Source organism: Dreissena polymorpha, chromosome 7, assembly GCF_020536995.1.
Source record: "Dreissena polymorpha isolate Duluth1 chromosome 7, UMN_Dpol_1.0, whole genome shotgun sequence".
NCBI classification, from domain to species: Eukaryota; Metazoa; Mollusca; class Bivalvia; order Myida; family Dreissenidae; genus Dreissena; species Dreissena polymorpha.
Window position 1 is genome coordinate 97,043,854 of NC_068361.1, and position 21,682 is coordinate 97,065,535.

Consider the following 21,682-nt stretch of genomic DNA (forward strand, 5'->3'; position numbering starts at 1 on the left):
TTATATTGTATTATATTGTATTATATTGTATTATATTGTATTTTATGTGTGTTCAACACGTATTTACCTGGAAGGCCATTCCCAGAAGATATAAGTGAGACTGTGACTGTGTATGTGAGTCTGTGAGTTGCCTGTGATTGTGTAAATGACAGGCATTTCCCTGGAGGTGTATTCCCAGAAGTATATGTGTATGTTAGCAGGTGACTGTGTGTTTAAGTACGTATTTGCCTGGAGGTGTATTCCCAGAAGTACATGTATAGTGCCATTTTGTGACGTGCAACCGACGAGTTCCCTCGAAGACGACGAGGACGATTGGTGCCATCCTGACGAGCATTCCAGTCGATGCCAACGTGAGTATTGTATTTAGTGCCGTTGCAAGTAATTGCTGTAGTTGTTGTGAAAGAACCCCAAAGAGCTAACCGTGAAAACACTACAATGGCGCCCAACGTGGGGCTCAGTGAAAATTGTGTTTAACGGTTAGGCTAGTTGCAAAATCAATCGGCATCGCATAATTTATTTTCAATCGACGGATCAAATTTAATTTAAAGTTTATAGAAACTGTTCGTTTCATAAAACGTGATTTCTGTTTTTTAACTTGTTGAACTCAGTGTTCGTCTATTTTAAGAAGTGTGTAACAAACAGACGGCATCGTAGTTTTTTTTCCATTGTTGGCATTCGCCGGCCATGTTATCAGTTGGTGAAATATTTCTTAAAAAACGTGATTCTCCAATGCTGTTTTTTTACAGTTTAATTGCTTGTGTAATCAACGGATGGCCACGTGTTTTTTTTTATTTGGCAATTTTCCCGTGATTAGTTGGCGCGTATTCTGTGCGCAGCAGTTCATGAAAAACGTGTTTGGTTGACTGTTGTATATAGCAGTGTAAATTGCTGATATATCGGTAACTAAAGTCCGAGGAAATAGAAGTTTACACGCACGAGTTTTGTCCTTGGCAATTTTTTTTATAGCAGTGTTATTGCGAATGTAAACTGGGTCCCGGGAAATTGGTGCTTAACGTTAAGTTAAAGCGACGTGTTTCTTACTTTCAGTTTTTATTGATTATTGATAGCAACAACAGTGATAGCGATTTTGTTACTTGGTTGTTGTTGGGCAATTCAATTTTAATTGTCTACCAGTAGATACAAAAGTTTTTATTTCAGAATTTCTCGGCCCATTTATTTTAGGTTGTTTATTAATTTAACTTTTTTATATTTACATGTAAAGTTCTAAATTAACAATGGATATGGGAAGTGGATATACCCCACCATTTTTACTGGTAGCCCCCAGAAAAATTCGAGTGAACTACGACACTCCCACTAGATTATGCAATATTCTGGGTGTGGGCAGACAACTGGCACAGGCCATTGTTTTGATACGGGAAAATACGGGAAATTTGTTACCACATACTTTAGAGGCAATTATAGGGCGGCCGCTGACCTTTGGTGACATGACCGAGTTGGATTTTAGTACTAACCCCGCATTATTTAGAGAAGCCCTGGGGTATGGGGATGGGGCGGAACATGTTGGGGAGGGTGGAATGGGGCGGTCAATCGCAAATAGGCCCTTGGACCCACACGAAAGGTGGATAGATATGTCTGTGCTCGAGAAGGAGTCGGTAAGTCAGGATCACGAAAGGGCCCAACTAGAAGCCCAACTTTCGGCTCTTGAGGCGGACGTAGCTCAATGGGACGATTTTCTTCCCCAGGTTGCAAAGCCTTTGCTCCCAAAGCGTCTGTTGTTACAGCTGGACAATATGATGACAAGCATACCGAAACCGTTTAATGTCGCATCAAGCGTCCCCGCCCCGCCCCCTTTGTTAGGTTTGCCCCAGAGTAGGGACAATGGGCCTACGGGATCCCATCGTGCCTCAAAGGGCCCTCTTGCCCCGAATGGTCTACCTGTCCCATTTCCATCTACCATCACTATTCCCATACCCAGCAATGCATCGGTTTTCAATAATTTGCCCGGACCAAGCAACCCTCCTGGCCCAAGTATTCCCCCGACACAGAAAGATCGGGATGTTCTGACAAAATTGCCTAAGAGCCTGCTATATGATGGGCAGAGCAATTGGTTTGTTTTTCAGAGCAAGTTTGAGCGCTACGCAAGGGTGCAAGATTGGTCTGACGCAGAATGCGCCGATTTCCTTGGTTGGTGTTTGACAGGAAAGGCGGTCGATTTCTATGCATTGCTTACCGAAGGGAGAGGGACGGTACCTTACGCAGAGCTAATGCAGCGACTGCAGGAGCGTTTTGGCGCCAGGGAGCTTACCGCCACCGCGCAGGGCTGTTTCCACGTTGCCCATCAGGAAGTAGGCGAGTCCCTAGACAATTGGTCAGATCGGGCGCTGAAGCTGGCAACAGCGGCGTTTCGTGATCTGCCCTATGCATACGCCGCTGAACAGGCAGTGACGAAGTTTTGTCACTGTTTGATTGACGAGGAGGCCGGCAAGCATGTTAGTCTGCAGTTACCAACATCTATGGGAGATGCGATGAACATGCTGAAGATATATAGCCATGTTCAGTCGGCTTGCGCCGCGGCTCCGAGGTATACCCAGGAGACTGAGCAAGAAGAGTCAATGTGGGTTCACGAGGTGAAGAAAGCACCCACTGCGGATGAGGTCAGTGTGTCGGCGGTCGACAAATTGACCCAGGTGGTCGAGAAGTTGCTGGATGCTGTGGAGAGATTGTCAAACTCTTTTGGAAGTTCGGCCGTTGATCCCTTTGTCCGACAACCGGGTAAGCCGTTTCGAAATAAAAAAGGCTATGCCGAATACCCTGTGGAGTGCCCCTACCCAGGGAAGGTCAGGAACCGGTGGTACAACGACCAACGCCAGGTTATGTATCCTTCGGGTGCGGGTGGCGAAGGTTTACGTGGGCATCGGAACCAAAATTCAAAATTCCGCCCTGAGGGATCGTATCGCGGCAGATATGGTTCCAACTGGGGACATTTCCACGCCATGTCCTTGCCCAACCATAAGGAGAAGGAGCCCGTTGTGGTAGCTGCGACGACTAAGCAGTTGGGCCAACCGGAAGTGGATCATGTAAACCAGCTAGGTCCGGTTTCCCAGTTCTGCATGAAGGTGCAGCATGCCAAGGACGTGCACGATGCAGTTCCCTTGGTGCTGCCAACAGTGCCAGATGTCGTCAGTGATCCAAGGATGGTCATTGGCGAGAGCACTGAAGGAGACCATGGAGATCCTGTGTGCGATGATGAATTTCGCGTGCAGCGCGTTGCGGTTCAGTCTGCGGAGGCGGCTAAAAGCATGGCGACCGACAGGGCCGACCAGGTGGGGGCCAAAATAGCCCAACGAAAAGCTGCTGAAACTACTCCGGCCACCGAAAGGTCAGTCCCTGTCAGACGGGCGACAGAAGTTGTCGCGTGTAACCGCCGTGAGGGCGGCGCATGCGGATGCCGAGTTACCCCAGATGACAGCTGGGAAGGTGGTGTTCGAAGACTTGTTAGGCGTGGTTCCAAAGGGTGGCGACCCTCTAGTTCTCGCCGCTGGGAGCGGTCCCAGCGGTGGAAATTAGGTTGGCGACCACCAGAGCGTCTAACTTCCAAAATCTGTACCGCCTAAAATTGTAAATGGCGAGGTTAATTGTTAGTAAAACTAGGAAAACTGCAAAATACAAAAGACCCCCATTTTTAAAAAATACAGTAAAGTTGCAGTCACATTCTATTCGCGGTGTTGATAACGTATTACGGTGTACGCGGAGTATCTCTAGTAGTAACACTAAAAGCAGCAGCAGTAGTAGTAGTAGTAGTAGTAGTAGTAGTAGTAGTAGTAGTAGTAGTAGTAGTGGTAGTAGTAGTAGTGGTAGTAGTAGTAGTAGTAGTAGTGGTAGTAGTAGTAGTAGCAGAAGTAGTAGTAGTAGTAGTAGTAGTAGTAGTAGTAAAAGCTGTTGTTATGAATATTACATGAAGTACGCGGTGTATAAAAGTAATAGTTCTCTTAAACATTTTGATTAGTTTGATTAGATTGTTTTGAATACATATATATGACCTATTGTCTCAGTTTAAGCCCAGTCTTTTATTGCAATATTGTTGGAACTATAAAAGTGAAATTAATCTGAGCAGTGCTCCGCGAAATGGGGGTTTAATGAATAGGCATAAAGTGTCGTCCCAAATTATCTTGTGCCGTCCGCGCTTAACTTCCTGTAATTTTTGTATTACCGCGCTTAGAAGTGCTTTGCACAGACACTGATGTGTTTGATTATTTCCCGTGAAGTATGTTGGGTTTTTTTTTTTCTCCTTATGGTCGGGTGTGACATTGTCGGACATTGTCGGACGACCGCTGTCACACCGCACCATCGGATGTGGTAACTACGCAGATGGTGAATAGGAACCCGGTTTCCCCTGCAATATCCCAGTATAACCTCGGCGCTTCGCTGTACGCTAATTGTACAAGATCGATAGCCACAACACGGTGAAACGCGCGGTGGTAAAATATATAATGTGTATTTCTTGTGTTTATCTCGCTATAAATCCATTAATAACAACGGGAATATACTAAAACGTATATTTTTTGAAAGAGGAATTAATAAGCAACAAGATAACGTATAAACCAATAAAATCGGATGAATAGTTATTGCATAAGATTGAATTTACTACAGTAAGGGTCAAATACTCGATTCATCTCCTATCAATATACACTCCGTGATACAACTGGTAGTTTTAACACACACATATATAGGTTCCATTTAATTAAAGAGTACAGAAAGCTAAAAAGTGGTGTGGTTTGTTGTACAACAACAATTGGTTATGTGTAACCTATTCAAAAAATAATTTCGTTCAAGATAATTTAATGTAATTCTATAAACGACAAACACACTTCGTGTGTTGAGTATGTTTATTTTTATAAATGTACATAAGTGGTTTAAAAGCACAATTTTTACACATTTAAGAGGTAATCGCTCACATTTATGTCTAATTAATGATAATTTTATGCATTAGCAAAGATTTAACGAGAAAAACTGAAGTTAAAGTTGAACTCAATTTGCTATAGGAAAACGACGGTAGCTGTTTAGACGTAAGCGGGGTAGCTTACGTCTAATTATTTGGACTATACCCCAATATGCATATGATAATATATGGGGAACGACCCCGGGGCGAATGGACACAGGGCGAATGTGTAACTAGGGCGAACGGACCCGATACCGTGTTTAAGTGACTTGGCCACGCGCCCAACACCTGTGAGTCAGAAATGCAGTCATGAAGATTGTTGTGTCGGTGCCCGGTCTACAAAATGCGCACATACCTCGTGATTGGGAACCAGCGACAAATCGGAATAGTGCATGCTGGGCAGCACGAGTTTGTACGGTCTCTTATGCACGGGTGACTGATGCGAGTAGACGTATTTTCCCAAGCTGAGTATTGCTTGGAGTAATTGTGAGCCTGAGTGAGTAATTGTGAGCCTGAGTATAGATTATATTGTATTATATTGTATTATATTGTATTATATTGTATTTTATGTGTGTTCAACACGTATTTACCTGGAAGGCCATTCCCAGAAGATATAAGTGAGACTGTGACTGTGTATGTGAGTCTGTGAGTTGCCTGTGATTGTGTAAATGACAGGCATTTCCCTGGAGGTGTATTCCCAGAAGTATATGTGTATGTAAGCAGGTGACTGTGTGTTTAAGTACGTATTTGCCTGGAGGTGTATTCCCAGAAGTACATGTATAGTGCCATTTTGTGACGTGCAACCGACGAGTTCCCTCGAAGACGACGAGGACGATTGGTGCCATCCTGACGAGCATTCCAGTCGATGCCAACGTGAGTATTGTATTTAGTGCCGTTGCAAGTAATTGCTGTAGTTGTTGTGAAAGAACCCCAAAGAGCTAACCGTGAAAACACTACAAGATTTTTAGTTTTAAAAAGTGAATATTTCAACTTACATATTAAACCGTCACAACCAATCAATTAATACGGGCAAAAGCCCGCGAAGCGGGCGTTGACCGTTCATACATATAGGAATTTAGACATAAAATTACATAAAAATATCACATATGGATACGTCTCAAAAAAATTTGCCACGCGACATATATTTTGGCGATGCTATTTATGACCTTGAACAAATAAAAAACACTATGAAAAATGCTAAATCACATGGTAATACATACCTCAGGAAAAGTTATATCAATGACATCATAATTGTGTAGCGAATCGCACTAAATATTCTCGCATTATTTGTTTTTCCTCGCAACCGTTCCAGAATTAAGTCATTACTCAATTATCTCTCCTGAATGCTCTTCTTCAGTGGGTATAAGCTGAAGACTGGTTCACTACATATAGTGACAGTCTTTACCAAACACAATTTAGGTGAACATAACCCGTCTTTAATATATTGCCGAATCTCAGATTTCTGTCGAATTTATTTGCTTTGATCTTTTCGATATCTTATTGTTATTATTATCCTGACAAATCACAAACGCTTGTTAAAAAATTGTTTGTTTTAAACATTATAGTTGGCATCTCTATTCTTCCAGTATTCTCGCGGTATTTCAATAACGACACCCTACTGTTTATTTGTCAGAATTGATGACGCATTTTCCATTCGCTCTCAGAAAGAAGTTTTACGTGTGACCATGAGCAATATTCTGGTAAGTTGTCGTTGTTATCCACCAGAAACATATTTATTCACAAAATTTAAAGATATTCCGATCTTACTTGTTAGTCTTTGAGCTTTAATTTTTAACGTATTTACACCTCGTCTGCTCGCACTTTACCGATACCCCGAAAGGTTACATATCACTATAATTAGTTTAGGCCTAAAACCACAAAATCCGATACCGTTGGATTTTCGTACCACAATCTTACGTAAAAAATCTTCCAGATTCGAAATCAACAAAAAACATGACATTTATAAATGGTCTGCATTATTGATCAAATTTTAAGATATTTGTTGGTTTTCCGTTTTTAGAAGCTGTTCTGCGAAGGCAAGAGCTGGTCATCATACAAGCCATTCTATCCAGCAAAACTGACAGTTTTGGTTTACAGAAATCAACAAAGGAGGGATTCCTGAACTATCAAAATTTCCAAGCTATACACACAGTTATTATCTGTGGTGATTTTTATTGGTTCTGTTGGTTTAATTGTATGGAACATGTGTGAACTTTTATAGAACTTTGAAAAGTCTATATATGTCTATCTATAAACAAAAATCAGCTATGGTATAATAAGATCAGATGTGCAAACAATGTCAAAGGGTTGTTAAATTAACCATTTGAAGGCAATTATGCTGAAAAATATGAAAGTTCCCATGCAAATTTTGTCTGTATATCGACAAGTGTCTGCCAATTAATGTCAAACAAGTAATACAAAACTTACCACAAGTATGTAAAAGCACTACAGTATGTACCTGTGATCATTTTAAGTAAGATAGTGTTATTCTAAACAGTAGCAAATAGCTTGTTTAGTAAATGCATAATGCAATTAATATGATTTCCGTTCCATTGTGTAATTAATAAATTGGTTGTTACTTGTTAATCCATGATAAATATTTTATGGCTAGTACAAAACCAGCAATGTTAATTTTGTAAAAGGTAATACAATAACAGCACTTTGTTATTTCATATACTAGTACGTACATATTCTTGTACTGTAGGTTGATGACAGTGTTTTAGTATTACTTATTTTGTAACTATTATTTTATGTGCAAATAAATGATGTGAAGTGTTTTGTATCTCCACACAATACCACATACCAATTTATATATGTACTGTGTTATGTGTTATTTGAATGTTTAAATAAAAAAATATGGATGATATAACATGATGCATTCTAATATTTGCATTCAAATTGTAACTATAGAGCTAAGTGTATGCAGTTTAGACTGTGATTTTAGAATTGCTACAAAATGGCTAGTTTTTTAGTGGCGACAAAATTTAAACTTCAACAATAGTTTGTGAAAGAAAATTAGATACCTGCAAGATACCTGTATTTATTAAATATTTTAATTGCGAAACAAGTATGTTGTTATGCTGTTACACATAATTATACATTGATAATAAATAAGAAGACAATTAGTGGTGTTAACGTTTCTCAACAGTAGAAATCATTCTTCTGATAAAGTCAGTGATATACAGACAAAAGCTCCAGGTATGGCTTTCAATACGTAGTGTGTGTTATTTTACAGTCTAAAACTTATTGGATTAAAAAAAATCCTGTCAAATTTGTCAAGCAAAATCGATTTGACACATCACATGATTTTGATTATTTTAAATCAGTGTACTGTATGCTAAATGCAACTGCTTTAGCAAGCTGTCAAGTTGAATTGAGACATTTGATGAAACAAACTGTTTCCTGGGTAGGACCAGTAATTAGTGTCTATATGACGTACCATGACGTTGAAAGTCTACAAGACCTACTAGGTAGAACGAGAAATGTACTTCGACATACAATTTTCACCGACCCATGAGTGTTAGCCAATCAGAAGACACCTTACATCTGTTGCTTTTAGAGATATTTGACTGAACATTATTATTATTATTATTTATACTGAATTATGCTACTATCGACCGCTAACTCATAGATATTGTGCGTATTTATTGACCTGGCGTGGCGGAATTAACCTCTGACTTATGCAAGTTATGGTTATCACAAAATACGACCAACGGGGAGGTTATTATACATTATTTATCCCGTTAATGCTTGGTTACTGTTTGGTTACCGTTGGGAATTTCGTACACAGTAATGCGCTGGACGGTTGTGTTACTTCGCCCCGCATGATCAATAAATACTCACAATATGAAAAATAATAATAATTTTAAAAAGGTAACAATTGAATCTTCTTCAAATTTGTATATAATCTATTTCAATGCATTAAATACTTGAAACTTCTGTGTTTTTTTTTTGCCATTCTGATATTTTTATTCATTTTGTCCTCAATTAAAAAATAGATTTTAAACATTTATTATAAATAAATCTGAAGGAAAAGCGGCTCAAGAGAATAGTGTTTTGATTGGCTGTTCAGAAAATGTGTACGTCCAAGTACAAACATGTATGTCGAAGTACAAATTGTACTTTGACGTACAAATATATACATCTAAGTGTATTTTATATTTATGTCGACGTACAATTATTGTACTTCGAAGTACATTTCTCTTTTCACCTTGTAGGTCTTCTTGACTTTCAACCCAAATGGTACGCCATAGTATGTCTTAAGGGTTATCTCAAGAATGCTCCCACTTAAGGGATCAATACAGAGACCTCCCAGTGACTAAGCCAGTTAGCAGACACCCCATACACTATATCCATGTAACTCGTTTTAAGATTGATTTTTTTTTGGATGCATTACGTAATTATTGCAACAATTATAATATTTGTAACACAATCATGTCCATATATTTATTAAAAATACATGGTTATCAAAAAAACTTTAAAAGCTTTTGCCCGTAAATTAGGTAGCACCTATAATCATATTAATCAATTATTTTAAATGATTCAACTTGACAGAGTAGTAAACAGTAACAGTACACTTATAACTAACGCGTTTTAATTAAAAGACGATCGTCCCACAATTCGCGAAAATAGGTTGCCTTTTTTAAAACAATATTTGTGTGGTTAGAATTATCACTGACTAACATTTTAATGAATTCTTATGTCATTTTAGTGTACTTACATACGATATAAACGAACATTACGGCTATCATTGAATAAAAAACAACAAAAAAAAAACGACACTTTCCTTCTTTTTCCCTCAATTGTTTAGGTGTTCTTAAAATATTTTAGTTGTAAAAAACTGTTTCCATCGATATTAATTACGAAAAATTTCGTCGTTATCAAACACGGGAATTAAGTCGGACAATAAAATTGTGAGCGTATCTCACGTCGATCCCCTCATCTACATGTATTATTGAATTATGATTATTCCACAAACAGTATCATATTTTTTATGTTTATTTCAGTATTTTTGTTAGGATTTGCAATAAGAGATGATATTTTTTAAATATATTTTAGTTGGATACACAATAAAAGTTAAAAATAATAATATTGTTCAAACTGAAAATAACATATAATCACAAAAAATACATTGACCAAGCGGGATTCGAACCAGAGACCTTTCGATCCCTAGACCAGCATCCTACCACTAGACCACTGTTGCGACTATAGCGTAAAATGGATAACACAGAGATAACCAAATATCTATAACACACAGATAAGCGAGAATCTATAAATACATATTTTAGGACACACCTACCTGTGTTAGGCTCCGCCCATTCAGCGCTTTTTCAGCGGTTTGGACGAATGCGCATGCGTAGCGATTAATCGCGTTAAATCGCTTAAAAAGTGGTTGCGCAATTCAGCGGATGAAAACCGATTAAATCCGTTTAAAACGCGTAATAACCGCTGAAAATCTATTAAGCGCTTAAATCGGTTTAAAACGCGTATTTTTTAGCGATTTTTTACCGATTAATCGCGGAACACAATCGCTAACTCTACTGTATACTTTCAGTATTATTTATAAATCAAAGTAATTGCATAAGATTAAGTGTGTTACGACGTTTTTGGAAGTACTCATAATTGATACTATTAGATAATACTTTGAAAAAGATACTGGCGTGTTACTTTTGAATTTTAGTAAACTCGATTATTTCATTGTTTACATGTGTTTAATAATAACATTTTGATAAATAGCATACATAATTAAAAAATAATATCCTTTACTTATTTCTAAAATACATACCAGTATAGCTCATGTTTTCACTTCAGATATAGTATAACCATAAGAAAATATTTGTCTTCTGTTTATTTAAATATGCTCGATCAAATACGCAGTGATGCGATTGTTACTTTTAACTCTCATGTGACCCCAATTGATTTTCAGGTCACTAGGTCAAAGCCAAGGTCACGGTGACCCGAAACAGTAAAATGGTTTCCAGATGATAACTCAAGAACGCTTATGCCTAGGATCATGAAACTTTGCCTGGATTCAAGATGCGTATTTTCGTATATATGCAGGGTTTATTCTCACTTCTTGGGGAAAGGGGCTTGGGCCCTTTCGAAGGGTTGATTTTTACATAAAATAACTTTCAAGGGGGAATGCTTTTAAGATCCAAATTAATATCTACAGGGCGTTTATTGGGTCATATTCCCGATGGCAAAACATATCTTTTTTCCAAATTCCAGTCAAAATATTCCCAATAGATAGTATCAGTTTTGAAAATTAAGAAAATTTAGAAATAACCATATTACTGTTGAAAGGTAATTGATATCATTCTAGTTTTAAGGTTTTACCTTGAGTAAATCATTAATATTTACTAGAACTATTTTCCCAAATTTCTGTGGATTGAGGCTTTAATTCCACATTTCAAGGGTATAGAGGTCATATTTTTAATATGGAAAAAATAGCTTCAAGTGGGATTTTTTTACCAACAGCAAAATATGACATTTTAAATATTTGCATTCATTTATAAGGACTTAAACATGTGCAAGAGATTTATTTCCTTTTTGAGCGCTTTTTCTCAAAATATTAACCATAAAAGAGCTGAGTTTTCAGCCCCTCCACCTAAAAAAATTAATCATTTTCTACATTTTCAATTGGGACTGTGGTCCCTTTTGGGATCAGGTCCGTTTGCATTGGGATCGCGTCCATTTTAAGACCTTAAATAAAAGGCAAGATATCCCCCCTGTCGTCATTGATACTTTTGGTGATTAAAAACATATCGAATGGTATTCAATAATTGCTTCACTGTGATAAATGTGATTAAAAATGTGAATAATATGTTCCTGAAACATGTTGTGCACTTTTGTTTTTGTTAGGGCAGGGTGCCGGACCTTTGGTAGAAATATACAATTTTGAGGGGGGAAGTGGGGCTTATTTTAGCCCAAAACATTTTTAAAAAACAGGGCATATTTTTTCCCGCTCTCTGAAAAATTGCGAGCAGCTTTAATTTCAACTCGCAAAATTATAGACATTTTCGTCGCAAATGTTGCAGGAAATCTAAAAACAAGTTTGGCCATAAGTTTAAAATAATTTAACTAGCATTGAACCTTGCTGATTGTCAGATTTGGACCAACCTTATAACAAGCGTCACCATATTGAAACCATGGAAAATATATCATCTCAGTTTACAGATCTGATGTCAATTTGAAAACTGAATTTGATAGACTTATCTATGCAGAATTTAGTATGCGGTGACATGATGCCTATGATGAAGTGTTGTTATGTAATAAGACACATTTTTATGTATCTAATTGAAGAGATATAAACACAAAAATATCTCCGTTGATGATTGGTAACATGGTTAGGCATGTATTGCAGGCACATAAATGTACTGAATTTCAGTTCCATAACACATTCTCAATTTTGATACCAAAATATTCAGTATTTAATGATATAAAATTACTAAGTGATGAGCAACACATAATGCAGACTCAGGCAAACTAGGTAGCACACACAACACACGTATGATCAACTAAACACAAATGTAAGGTTCAAGTAATTCATTTATGAAATATCCATGTTAATGGGACGATGAGTCTTTGTACAAATGGTATTTGTCCTAAACAAGTCAATATATTTCCTTGTTTTAATGCTATTATTATTTTAAATGGTATATTTCACTATGAAAATGACTGGGTTATGCCAATGAATTGTGTTGAATTAAAATAACCAGCAAGTGGCTACTTCAATATTCTCCCCTTTAAATTGTAACATGTCCTTGAACATTGTATGAAGTCAAGACGATTACCAGATGGCCCCAAGCTAGTGGACCACAAGTAGTTCTTATCAGCGTTTGATTGGGAACCCTACAGTTCCCGGTCTGCAGTCTCAAATGACTACACATTGAGAGGTGTAAAGTCCAGGCTTAAAGGATGTAAAGACTAGGGGTGTAACGTCTGGGAGGTGTAGCGACTGGATAGGGTATACAGTACCCAACCTTGAACGTAAGGATAACTTTCACTATTAACTAAAAACAACAACACAGACTTATACGTTGACAACAAATCTGTCTACCGAGCATTTGATAAACAAGAGGGCCTGAAAGTCCCAAAGTCGCTTAGCTGAGATAAAAAGAAATGACCTGTCTTTTCCAGCCTAAGATATCAATGGAACAAATGTTCCAACCAAGTTTCATGAAGAATGAACAACAAATGGTCTTCTGGCGGCCATGTTTTTCAACAGACCTGAACCATTTTTGAACTCGTCCAAAATATCATTGGGACAAATCTTCTGACAAAGTTTCATGAAGATCCGACAATAAATGTGGCCGCTACAGTGTTAACAAGGCAAATATTCATGACGCACAACGGAAGACAGACCTTTGACAAAAGGTGATCACAAAAGTTCACCATGAGCAAAAAATATTATGCTCATAAAGATTGTCACCATGTTTGAAGATGATATTATTAAAACTAATCGAGTAAACTTATTCAAGATATGATAACATCATTTGCACTCAGCAAGTGTCATTTAGATTGAACTAAACATGTGAATAAAAGTATTCACAATGTTTCACTATAAACAACTGTAGACATACACAAATCGACCAACTCCCTGAGAGCCTTGTTTATAAACAAACATGAACTATTTTCAGACTCACCTTGCAATTATTTCTCCAATTACAAAATCAATAAATCCGTTTTAAAACACAAATCTTTGATAATGTGGGTTATGGTATTAAACAATAAACCCCAGTTTATTTAGCAAAAATGTGGACCCTTTAATGGAGAGTATCTTGAGCATACTAGTATGTTGATGAATAAAGAGTTCTCTCAAATTCCTGAGTAAGAGTAACTGCCCATTTTATAAATAGAAAAATCTGAGATCACTTCCTTTCTGGCATTGGATTCCAAGGCTTAAACCTACAGAAAATATAGAAATTAAAAAATCTACATTAATCTGCAGATATATTTCTTAGTTATATAACAAAAGCATCACAAAATGCAAGTTTTTTTTCTTCTTTATGACCCGCCGAAAAAAAGGGCCCTTTGCCCTCGGATTTTTTCCCCTCAGCACGTAAATTTTCCCCATAGATTTCATATTCTTCCCCCCCCCACACCAATTTTTTAAAATCTTTTAATATGTAAGTTAACCTGATCCAGTGTAGAAAATAGAAAAATTGCATATTTAAATTATTCGTTGCCTTGAATTTGTTTAAAGAACAGTAAAATATGTTAAATTCATTATATTAGACTTTCCTTATTTTCCCCCCAAATCCTGCGTTTCGCGCTATTTTTTTCCCCAAAATCCGGCGTTTCGCGCTAATTTTTCCACCAAAATCAGGCGTTTCGCGCGATTTTTTCCCCTCAAAAAAGGCCATGCCCTTTCACAAAAAAATCAGATAACAACCTTTCATTTACTGTCTGGAAGAGATAAATCAGCAGGGAGGAAGAGGAAAGCTCAGACAAAACTGCCAGAAAATCAGGAAACTAGAGTGTCCACAAGCTTTTTACTATATAAATATAAGGAAAAAGACCCCCCCCCTGGCGGCCATGTTTTTTTGCCGATCCAAACTATTTTCGAACTCAACTGTCGTATCCAGGAAACAAATGTTCTGACCAAATTTCATGAAGATTGGGCAAAAAATGTGTCTTCAAGACTGTTCACATTATCATTATATACATATAGTGATAACTGCCCCACGCCCTGGCGGCAATAGTTTTTCCGCCAATCATGACCATTTTCGAACTCGTCTGAGAAATCTATAAAATCGATGTTTAGAAATTGTGTAAGATTATTAGGCAAAAAATGTGACTTCTAAAGTGTTCACAAGCTTTTTTAACTATATAAATATAAGGAAAATGAGCCCCCCCCCTCCTGGCGGCCATGTTTTTTTACCGACCCAAACCATTTCAAACTCAACAGTTATATCCAGAAAAAACACATGTTCTGACCAAATTTCATGAAGATTTGACCAAAAATGTGATTTCTAGAGTGATAACACGTTTTCACTATTTACATACATGTATAGAGAAAACTGTCCCGCCCCCTGGCGGCCATGTGTTTTTACCGATTTGGACCATTTTCAAACTCGTCCGAGATATCAATTAAACCAATGTTTTGACCAAGTTTCATGATGATTGGGCAAATATTGTGACTTCTAGAGTGTTCACAAGGTTTCTCTTTAGCCATATAAGGAATACTGCCCCGCCCCCTGGCGGCCATGTTTTTCAACGGACCGGAACAATTTTTAAACTCAACCAACATATCATTTAAACAAACATTTTGACACAATTACATGAAGATTGGGCATCATATGTTACTTCTACAGTGTTTACACGGTTTTTCTTTTTTTTTACCTAGTGACCTAGTTTTTTACCAAGCATGACAGTTTCGAACCAAGTTTCATGAAGATCGGACAATAAATGTGGCCTCTAGAGTATTCACAAGGCAAACTGTTGACGCCGCACGACGGAAGACGGACATAAGGCGATCACAAAAGCTCACCATGAGCACGTTGTGCTCAGGTGAGCTAAAACAACAAAAAACGCGGGTTTTCTTTTTTCGCATGCGTATACGGCGTGCTTTAAATCTATAAACGGGACATATCTAAATCTAGTGCACAAAAGCCCCGCCTTTTCATCGGTTTTCATCGCTACGCATGCGCAATGAAATAAGCGCAAACAATCGCAAACAAACGCTTAACAAAGCTTTAAAACGGTTTAAAACACAATCGCTATTAATCGCAACCTTGCGGAACACAATCGCTTACTCTACTGTAATTCAATATACCTTAAATTTCATCCATGTATCTTCAGTAAAGATCGCGCATTGTCTTTTAATTGCACTAAATCAATATAACTTATATTTCATCCATTTATCTTCAGTTATTTAAAGAAATTGAAGCAGGATCCGGAATTGCAGATGGACTGAATGACGGACGGACAGACACGACAGACGGAGGGCAAACCGGTTGGGGGCTTATCATTTACATTTACATTTTTTAAGGGTATAAGTTCTAAAAATGCACAGAAACATCCTGTACTTTTTTAAAGAGTTTAATTAATGTTGCTTGGTTCGAAGCGCTTGGCAAAAATTTAACATAATATATACTACACCCCGCTTTATTTTCTAGATGCTAACGACACTTGTACACTGGAATTATGAGCGCGGTGTTCGCTTTGGAATTCAGATTTAAATTTCAGTCTGCAAAGGTACATTTGATTAAAATCGTTTAAGATGCGTGCTACGTTTTTTATTAATTCTGGATACAGTGTGAGGTTTGGCTAATACTCAAACCGGTTTAAACACCCAATCTTAACATTGACCGTTCCACGGCAGTGATCCCAGTTTTGATCATTGATTGTTATAGTTGGTGTTCTGTTATAAAAGTAATCGATATAAACAATAATTTCTTTACTAATAGAGTTGCTGGAATTTTACTGTTTGCTAGTATAGTTGACATTGTCGTGCGTAACATAATGACCAAGTTTAATCGAGATTGAATCATAAATGTGGCCTCTACCTAATAATTTCCTTTTACCGCTCCAGGTTAGAAATAAAGATTAGAAATAAATGTGGCCTCTGGAGTGGTAAAAATTTGTTTTCTAAGATTCGCCCTGGCTTCCTAGTTTTGGAACCAGATGCAAACTTGGCCTAAAAATAATTAAGATAAACATTTTGAGATAGTTTCGTCAGTTTTGAGTCATAAATCTGGCTTACATAGGGTGGCCAATAGTGTCCTGTTTGATTTGACCTGATGACTTAGTTTGATAATGCAAATGACCCACATTTAAACTAGGCCTAGATATTTTCGTTTAAAACATTATGATCAAGCTTTATATAGATTGAGTCATACATGTGGCCTATATAGTGACAAGGGTTTTTCTAAGATTTCAATCGGTGACCCAGTTTGGTGACAAGATTCAAACGTGGCCTTGATATTGTCAAGATAAAAATTCCAACCAACATGCATCGTTCTTGAGTCATACACATGGCCTCAAGGTGGTTTAAAATATTTATCTTAGATTTGATCTGTTAACCTAGATATTGAGGACAAGCGACCCAGATTCAAACTTGGCCTTAATGTAAAAACAAACCATATGACAACGTTTCATTATGATTTATTCATACATGCGGCCTCTATAGTGGTAACTAGGTTTTTGTGTTATTGTTTGGCCTGTTCATCTAGTTCTAGAACCCATATTCAAATCCAGCCTCTATATTTATAAAACATTCTGATCATGTTTCATCACGATTGCGTCAGAAAAACAGCAGCTACAGTAGTAACTAGGCTTTTCAAATATTTTAGTTGGTTACCTAGTTTTTTGACACCACACAACTTACAACGCATGATGCCAAACCCCGGACATAGGGTGATAGAAGGTGAGCTGAAAAAAGGTGAGTTGTGAATAATTTCACATTTTCCTTCATCTTAACAAAGTGACTTTGCCTTGAATCCCACAATACCAATTAAAAACTTTTCTTACGTATCAGTGTGACATATTTTTTACAAATTCATTAAAGGGATCTTTTCACGCTTTGGTAAATTGACAAAATTGAAAAAAGTTGTTTCAGATTCGTAAGTTTTCGTTTTAGTTATGATATTTGTGAGGAAACAGTAATACTGAACATTAACCATGCTCTAATATAGCCATTATATGCATCTTTTGACGATTTTAAAACCTAAAAATTATAAAGCGTTGCAACGCGAAACGATTGAATAATTTGGAGAGTTCTGTTTTTGTCGTTAAATTTTGTGAAACTACGAAGATTGCTTATATAAGGTATAAAATACGTCAAGAGTGTGTACTCGGCGGAATAGCTCAGTAGGCTAAAGCGTTTTTACTTCAAGACTCTGGCAGGACACCAGGGGTCACTGGTTCGAAACCTGCTCCGGGCAATGTTCTTTTATTTTTTTATTTTTTTTTCTTGATTTTTTACTGGAGCTTTTACGATCCAATGTTTACATTTATCAATATAAAGCATTTAATGAATAAGTTTAAAAAAAAGCCAAAATCTGTGAAAAGGCCCCTTTAAGATCATAAGTGGACAATAAATGTGGCCTCACGAGCTTTCACAAGCTAATATTGACGAGCTTGGCTTGAGATTTAACCGACAAAAGGCGTTCACAAATGATAACTGTTAGCATTATTAACGTTTTGCTGAGGTAAGTTAAAATTACATACCACCGGGGTCCCTTTTCACAAACGGATGGGAATGATGGTAAGCTGAAAAGAAACATGTTGAAACTTATTTACTCAGCGTATTTTTGTTTACCATGTAGCATGTTCTCATCATCACACAGGAAAACAAATGCATGTGCTGTCAAAACAATTTGGTATTCAAGCAAAGTGGTATGTGTCTATACAGGGAAACATATTTAGTACCATGTAAGTTAAATGTTCATATATCCGGGTGTCTGTTAAATAACAAACTTTCTACATAGTAAGAAATAAAGTGTTACTTCCCAGGTCGAATGTCTGTATGATTTCAGATTAAACATTGGAAAAACAACATTTTTTCATAACCCAAAAGTACATGTAATATATCTTGGTTATAAAAGTAATAAATAGCAACACATTTTTGAAGGATCCTGTATGTCCATCAACCTTTAGCCAATATATTTATACGTTCACTTGCTTAAGAGATTTTTAATATTGCATGTCCCTTTGACCTTGACTTTTGATCTTAAAATCAATAGGAGCCTTCATTCCCTCTAGATTAACCAGTATATTTATTTAAAGATATTCTGTGGAAACGTTGTTCATATCACTTTCATCTAAGACCTTGACCTTGACCTGAGAAGCTTCATCATTCCTCCCGTGTAACCTGCATACTAATTATGATCGTAGCTCATAGTTTTATAAACAACATGAAAGAAGAAAATGGTCTGCGGAGAAAACAGTTTAAATAGTAAAAGACTGTGAATAAGACCCTTGAACCTTTGATCTCAAATTCGTTAGGAAACCACGCGAGTTACCAGTATACCATACCATATGGTAAAAGGTATAGGCGTTTTGTAGATATCGTAACCAAACGACTTCATGTTTTCAAGCATCTGCAACCTTGATTGTTTTGTGTTGACCTGAATAACAACAGAATCTATAAATCTATCTTTCCTTACAGGTAAGCACTATAACAATTAAGATGACCATTTTCGAACTCATTCAAGATATTATTGAGACCAATCTTCTGACCAAATTTCATGAAGATTGGGCAATAAATGTGGCCTCTAGAGTGTTAACAAGGCAAATGTTGACGCCGCACAACGGACGACGGACAAAAGGCGATCACAAAAGCTCACCATGAGCACATTGTGCTCAGGTGAGCTAAAAAACGAGGAATATATTGTGGATACAAAATACATATTTGCAAAGTAATCTTAGGTATTGAAAAATAATGTGTAAGTACATTTTTATAAACTATATCTAGATGACAAAATTGTCAAGAATAGCAGTAATTATTGCACAATCTGCATCATTCCCATATATACCTTTGACCTTTAGTGTGGCATTGCCCATAGCTAGAAGAAAAATAGGACTTGTGTGTGAAACATTTTTTTATAAAAGATCTTAGAAATTGTTTCTAGAAGTTACAGTTTTCACAAATTCTGCATTTGTCCTAAAGTGTGAAATTTTAGGTATGTTATTTTAAAACTGCATGAAAAATGATGAAGTTGTTATCTGTACATCGACCGTGGGGTTAGAAAGATGCCATTTCCAAACAGTGAACATCTGTGGTAAATTATTTTTAAATTGCATGATGTACAATGAATTTACAGTATTACCAAGCTGTTTGATGGCAAAATTTAATATTTTATCCTCACATGTGTCATTGACCTTTTAGTTAAGGAGACAGTTGTTTAAAAACCACTCTGTCAGCATTTGGTGACCATTTGTTAACATTTATTTTAAAATTGAATTGTTAAAGATGAAGTTACAGTCCGAACAAGCTGCTTAGTGGCAAAAATATATTTGATCTTCAATAGAGGCCTTGACCTTAAATGTTATGCGATGGGTGATACACACGAAATATTGTCTTCTCATGTTGAACATTCGTGGAAGTGATTGCATAATTAATGATAAAATTGCAGTTTATAAAAGCTGTTTTATGGTAAAATTTGACTTTTTAATTATAAATGTGACCTTCATCTTGGAGGAAGAACGACATCTGATACTCATGACATGCTGTCTCTTCATGGTGTTAATTTGTGATCATTTCAAACTTACAAATGGGTTACAAAGTTACAGTCTGTCCAAGCTGTTTTACGTCAATTTTTGACATTTGACCTCAATGTAACCTTTACCGTTGAGGTAAGAAGACAGGTATTAAATGCAAAACTTTGTCTTCTGGTCGTCGTCATTTGTAGTAAGTTATATATAAAAATTGCATGAGGAATGACAAAATTACAGTCTGACAACTTCAGACGAATGCACCCATGCAAAGCTACTCGACCACTGTGACTCAAGCTTTCCTCAAGAAGGCATGACAAAAATTAACATGACATTTAGCAATTATGGGGCAAAGAATTGGTGGATTTTGTCAGGACAGACATTAAAAGCGGAAAGCAACGTTCTACAAAAGCACCCTTAAGCTTAAGCTTACTATGAAGTCTAAAAATACATACCTCTAACATTTGCTAACATTTGCTTTATAACGTGCAGTTCTGTCATTATTTTATTGTCTCCGACACGAAAACAAGTGCCAGTTACATCACCGAGCTTTATAATTCCAACCCAGGCTGAGGCATCAGAAAGGACTTGAGTGTTGAATACAAGTTCATGCAGGCAGCTGATAAGGGTAAGCTGGAGTAATTAAGTGTGCATTCATGATTTGAATTCAAACAATTCAAGCTATGAAAATGTTTTCTTCCCTTAAGTAATTTTCTGCGAAATAAGTAGTACTACATTAAACTTCTAGAATATTTAATAAAGAATATTCAGATAGCATAAAACATGTTAGTTGCTGTAATTCACCAACCAAGCTTCATGATCATCATCATCATAATCTCCTTCAGAAAGGAAAACAGCAACAATGTTTATATTTTGAATTTTATTTTATATCTTATAAAGATATCATTGGGTTAATCTTCTGACCAATTTTCATGAAGATTGGACAATAAATGTGACTTTTAGAGTGTTAACAATATTATACTAAAGCCATATAAGGAAAAATGCCCCACCCCTGATGGCCGTGTTTTTTAACCAACTGGTACCATTTTCAAACTTGTTCAATATATCATTGGAATAAATGTTCTGACCAAGTTTCATAATGATCGAACAATAAATGCGGCCTCTATAGTGATAACAAAGTTTTACAAAAGCCATACAAGAAAATACCCCGCCCCTGGCAACTTTGTTTTTCAACCAACCGGAACCATTTTTGAGCTCGTCCAAGATATCATAAGGACAAATCTTTTGACCAAGTTTCATGATGATCTGACAATAAATGTGGTCTCTAGAGTGTTAACAAGGTTTAACTAACCATATAAGGAAAAATGCCCCGCCCCCTGGCGACCATAATTTACAAGCAACTGGAACCATTTTCAAACTCGTCCACGATATCATTAGAACAAATCTTTTGACCAAGTTTCATGATGCTCGGACAGTAAATGTGGCGGCCATGTTTTTCAACCAACCGAAACCATTTTCGAACTTGTTCGAGGTATGATAAATACAAATCGTCTGACCAAGTTTCATGATAATCAGACAATAAATGTGGCCTCTAGAGTGTTAACAAGGTTTTACAAAAACCATATATAGCCATTTAAGGAAAAAGTCCCCGCCCCCTGGCAG

At 36.9% G+C, this 21,682-nt stretch overlaps 1 protein-coding gene across 2 annotated transcripts in view; it reads right to left on the reverse strand.

Annotated features, from left to right (window-relative positions):
• Positions 1-20,689, reverse strand: part of LOC127839356 (stimulator of interferon genes protein-like) — a 155,095-nt gene extending 134,406 nt beyond the window's left edge. Inside the window, exons 1-2 of one of the 2 annotated variants that reach the window (XM_052367704.1) lie at positions 20,515-20,689; positions 18,074-18,115 (exon numbers count right to left, since the gene is read on the reverse strand). In XM_052367704.1, the coding sequence (XP_052223664.1) occupies positions 18,074-18,115; positions 20,515-20,560 (88 nt within the window). In that variant the 5' untranslated portion in view covers positions 20,561-20,689. The remainder of the gene's footprint in view (positions 1-18,073; positions 18,116-20,514) is intronic. The other variant, XM_052367705.1, reaches the window with a different exon arrangement.
• Positions 20,690-21,682: the final 993 nt, after the last annotated feature.